This window comes from Merops nubicus, unplaced genomic scaffold (genome assembly GCF_000691845.1).
Source record: "Merops nubicus isolate BGI_N331 unplaced genomic scaffold, ASM69184v1 scaffold2148, whole genome shotgun sequence".
Taxonomy (NCBI): Eukaryota; Metazoa; Chordata; class Aves; order Coraciiformes; family Meropidae; genus Merops; species Merops nubicus.
The window spans coordinates 12,665-18,061 of NW_008626115.1; the positions used below are offsets into that span (position 1 = coordinate 12,665).

General features: G+C 44.2%; 1 protein-coding gene across 1 annotated transcript in view; it reads left to right on the forward strand.

The window, feature by feature from the left end:
* The window catches only part of ALDH18A1 (aldehyde dehydrogenase 18 family, member A1), a gene marked incomplete at its 3' end in the record, with an annotated part of 24,206 nt that overhangs the window by 9,697 nt on the left and 9,112 nt on the right, over window positions 1-5,397 (forward strand). The window contains exon 8 of the mRNA XM_008945872.1: window positions 1,494-1,638. Coding sequence (XP_008944120.1) covers window positions 1,494-1,638 — 145 coding nt within the window. The remainder of the gene's footprint in view (window positions 1-1,493; window positions 1,639-5,397) is intronic.

Here is a 5,397-nt window from a genome sequence, read left to right on the forward strand (position 1 = left end):
AAGTGAAATTCTTCACCAGTTATTTCCTTTTCTGAAGACTCAGGTAAGGCATGCTTCAGTATTAGGGCATGGACTGGAAAGTGGCAAAAGGAAGAGGCATTTGACTGTTCTGTTGTAACTATGTGATGGACAGAGCTTATTTAGAAACAACTTTGCCTTGATCTGACTTCTGGAATAGTTTAAACAATTCCAGGTACTGAGGGGAAACCTGCCAAGGTCAGAAAGTACTTATATTGAAAAAATAATAATCTTTTAGAGGTGCTTGGTATCACGAAGTCTTAAGTCATGTGGTTGCAAATCTCAATACTTAGTTGTTACAGCTGAGAATTGGGTGATGTATTTGGAAAACTGTATCAATAATAGAATAAAGAGATGGTAGGTGGAACTAAAAATCTTGATTATCAGCGTGAAATCTGAGCAAAAATGGAGGAGTTGGTAGTCTTGTAGTCAAGTTTGATGTGATAAGCATATCTGACAGGCGGTGTCTCCCAGTGAATATGGGTTGTAATACCTCATTGTGGAACCATATTAGGAAAACGTAGAACTGTGAAAGCAGAGAAGTTTTTGAAGTAAAATAAATGACACAATTAATTATAGTGGTGAGATAATGCTGCCCATACCTTCACTGGGAAAAGGAATGAAGGAGACCACAGACAGTACCTCTTCCACAGGTAACAGCTGGGATTTGGGTTTGTGTTTTTGTATTTTGGCACGAACCAGTGAAATATTGGAGAGGGGGAAATTTTAGAAAAATCATACTGTGGTGCCCTAAACAGTGGCTCAGGTGTGTGGAAAGAAGACACCTGGGACTCTTAGGACTAATCAGTACATGGGTTCTTTGAAATCCCCATGTACTGATTAGTCCTAAGCAAACTTCACAGCTTTGCCAAAGGGTTATAAACAATGAGAATACATCTTAACCAGACCCACGAGGAGTGCTGAGTCAAAAAGAGAAGGCTGATCAAACTTCAGGGGAGTAGTGCAGGTAACTAAAAGGATTGGATAATATTTTAATGCTATATGGTAATGGCTAGGGCTTGAGCAAGAACAGTGCTTCACTGTACGAGTAATATCACGCAGTCACTTGAAGTGGATTAATTATTGATGGCTGGTCAATGTCAGGGATATTGGCAACAGAATCTTTTCAAAAAAGAAAGTTGGGGTTTTTCAAACAATGTGAAGAACTTGCAACATAAGGTAATGGTGAAAAAGAATATATGACCAAAATGCCCTTGCAGAAATCTTGAAAAAAGCAGACTCTCGGGAAAATTTGAAGTATGCTTATAAAGTGGCAGCTACCTAAGGAAGGGAAGATTAAGTGTAAATACATGATCTTGTTCAATGATATGTTATGGAAATTCCTGAAGTGCTTTGAATGCTCTTTGAAAGGGTGGGTTATCAATCTGGAGATCAAAGTTGTGCAAGAAGTCTTGCTGAGGGTGGTGATTCAAGTAATGTGAATTTCCTGGAACTGGCTGTATCCTTCACTGCAGGTGAAAGCAGCACTGTGGGCCCTCCAAGGAGGCACCTCTGTAGTGATTGCAAATGGAACCCACCCAAAGATCTCAGGCCATGTCATCACAGATATTGTGGAAGGGAAAAAAGTTGGAACGTTTTTTTCAGAGGTGAAACCTGCAGGTGAGTGCAGAGGTAATGTGTACATTGCAAGTTCTAGCGATTTCCTGAAAGGTTAGAGTTAAAATTTGGCTAGACCCATACGATAACTGGGAAACCACACTCTTCTTAAAGAATGGATTTTGAAAGAGATCTTCAAAAGTAGGAGTAGAAAATGTTGAATCCTCTGCTCTGGCTCCCTCCAGCTGATAAACTGTTGTATTTGCATTTGAAGACTGCAATGAGTAGAATTTTTACCATTTTTATCATAAATTCCTTTTATGATGCAGTGGTATGAATGTTTTCCTGCCACTGCATTGCTGGGATGGTGTAACAGTTGCTGTAGAAAGTCAGACCAAAAATGTGTGACGTTGGCAGAACAGGGTGTCCTGGTTCCGTGTAAAAAGGGGTTCAGGGCAGGACCCACACAGAACAGAACTATGTACTCGCCTCTTCCCCCCCCGCCTCGAGAGAGAGAGAGCGACTTTAAAAAAAAAAAAAAAAATGAAGTATATTGTTCAACAAGGAACAGAAAACGAAAAAGGGAGGTAAGGAAAATATTATATACAAAGATTAGGGGAATAATACAAACGATACAAAACCCTCAGAAATGGTTCCAGGGTCCCACGGAGTGAAAGGAGAACTTTCCTCTCCGAGCTCCAAGGCAGGAGTGAAATAAGAACCAACTCGCTGCCTCTTATCAGAGTGTGTGTGGGAAGGGGAGGGAATACAATGGTTTCACACCCACCCGGGGTCCTCCCAGTTGCTGGAAGGTCACGACCCCATTCCAAGTCTCAAACCACAACACAGGGCAAGTACAGAGTGATACTTTTGACTTGCGTTTTAAGCCGAGCAAATTTCTTTGTGTGTGAATTTGTTGAATCATCCTTTGGACACATGTAAAGACTTAGCATCCACAGGATTCTGTGTCATCATGGTCAAGAGCCTTAATTGGATACTCTCTATAAAGTCTGGAGCTAGAATTATGTGAAGAACTACTTGCTTTAATATGGGTTTGGGGGTATGGGGGAGGTTTTAAATGCTTCCTGATAGCTTCATTTGCCCTTACTGCCTTTATGGGAGATCAACCCTCATTCAACTTTGAAGATTTGAGACATTGTCTTTCCTTCAGTATCTCTCTTCCATGTGGAAGAGGTTTGGTCTTAGATATTTTGGACTGAATCTGTTCAAAAAACTTAGTAATCCCTGTTTCTCTTGTTCAAAACTCTTTTCCCATCAAGAAGGCCACAACTGAATGAAAAAAAAAAATCAAAATTTTACACAGCATTTGAGATGTAAATTAAGCTTTAATTTATGAGGTGGCAGGACTAACTGAGTTTGGTAAGATTGATGATGTTTCTTGTTATGTTCTCTAGGAATCTGCTAATAATTCCAAAAATTAAGTTTGCTATTTGATGTTGATGTTTGCTGAGAAGACGTTTTTCACAGTAGTTTTTGTTACAATACTGTGTGGTGCCCCAGGCACCACGTGGCCGCTCACTCATCCCCCACCCCCCCAACTGAGATGGAGACACAGGAGAAAAATACAAACCCTCATGGGCTGAGATGAGGAGAGTGTAATACAACAGTGCAGAAGGAACAGTAAACAACAGCAGTAACAATAGGTATGACAATACATAACAAAGGGTACAAGGATGGAGATCTCTGCATGGGCTCTGGATGCACCCCCTGGACCCAGAAGCCCCCGTCCTGGAACCCGCCCCTGGCCCCGGCCCAGCCCTGCTGCTGTGGGCATGGGGTCAGCATGGCAGCGAATAACCCCCGGCTGGTCCGGCTGTCTGCCTGGCTAGAGCTCCCACCCGACTGCAGGGGAAGACCAACCCTATCCGAGCCAAACCAGGACAAATACTCTAATTTCCCTTTTCCCCTCTACATTGCTTCATCTTCATCTGTTTTGAATTATACTTGCTGTTTTGCAGCCTATTGACTTGGCTGCAGAGGAAATCATGGAATTGCAAAATGGCTGAGGTTGGAAGGACAGAGCAGTGTATGATGGGGTCCTACCCCTGCTCAAGCAGGTTGCCCAGGACTATGTCCAGAGAGCTTTTGCGTATCTCCCGGAGTGGAGATTCCACAGCCTCCCTGCGCAACCTGTGCCAGTGCTCAAACATCCTCACGGTGCAAATTGCTTCCTGATGGAAGGTACCTCCTGTGTTCCAGTTTGTGTCTGTTGCCTCTTGTCGTGTCACTGGGCACCACTGAAAAGAGTCTGCCTCTATCCTCTTTACACCACGCCTTGAGATATTTGTGCATACTGATGAGATCCCCCCTGAGCTGCCTTCTCCAGGCTAAACAGTTCCAGCTCTCTCAGCTGCTCCTCACAGGGAGGATGCTCCAGTCCCTTCTTCATCTTTGCAGCCCTCTGTTGGACTCTCTCCACAGCATCTATGTCTCTCCTGTACTGAGGAGCCCAGGGCTGGGCTCGGTACTCCAGGTATGGCTGCACCAGTGCTGAGCAGAGGGGAAGGATCTCCTCCCTCAGCTGCTGGGAACACTCCTCCTCAGGCAGCCCAGGACACCCATAGCCGCCTCTGTGGCGAGGGCCTGCTGCTGGCTTGTGTTCAGCTGGGGGTCCACTCGGACCCCAGGTCCTCCCGCAAAACTGCTTTCTAGGGAAAAGTGGGATAGTGACAGTTTTCAGTCCATCCCACTGTAATAAATCTGTATCGGCAATAAAGCTTTTAAGCTTGTGACCCCAGTCTGAGTCACTTAAAAATATGGCACACAGCAGAAGTCCCTGTGGAATTTTAATGACACTCTTCCACTGTTGTGGTAAGTGTTTACTCCACTCCTCTCTTTGTCTTCCATCTTCCAAAGAAAACACTTTGTAAATTCAAGTAACTTTTTAAAATCAGCTATATCTGCTTACACATATGTCACTTTTCTCGAAGAACAGCAAAACATATCGTACTTTTAAAAGCATGACTTCACTTTAAAAAGCTGTTTTAACACTTCTTCGGTAAGTTTAATTAATTGTGTCCACAAGTTCTTTTTTTCCCACTTCCCACTATACCTCATATTTTCTGTGACATTGGAATTCGTACTCTGGCAATTTCCACGGGACCCTTCTTAAACAGAAGTTGGGTTATCACCTTCAAGTCGTCTGCTTTACAGGCAATTTCAAGACACTTAAAAATCACAACTTATAGAACCATAGAATCACTTCAGCTGGAAAAGGCCTTTAAGGTCGAGTCCAGCCATTATCACTGGTGCTGGTACAAGCCAGGACTCTGTTGGCCTTCTTGGCCACCTGGGCACATGCTGGCTCATGTTCAGCTGGCTGTCAATCGGCACCCCGAGGTCCTTTTCTGCCAGGCACTTTCTAGCCACTCTTCCCCAGGCCTCTAGCATTGCCTGGGCTGCTTGTGACCGAAGTGCAGGACCTGGCATTTGGCGTTACTGAGCCTCATACAAGTGGCCTCAGACCCATTGATCCAGCTTGGCTAGATCCTTCTGAAGAGCCTTCCTACCCTCAAGCTTATCTATGCTCCCAACCAGCTTTAAATCATCCACAAACATACTGAGGGTGCACTTGATCCTCTCACCCAGATCATTGATAAAGGTATTGAACAGAACAGGCCCCAGTCCTGACCCCTGGGAAACACCACTTCTGACAGGCCACCAACTGGATTTAACTCCATTCACCACCACTCTTTGTGCTTGGCCATCCAGCCATTTTTTTTTACCCAGTAAAGGGTATGCCCATTCAAACCATGAGCAGCCAGTTTTTCTGGGATTATGCTGTGGGAAAGAGCGGCAAAG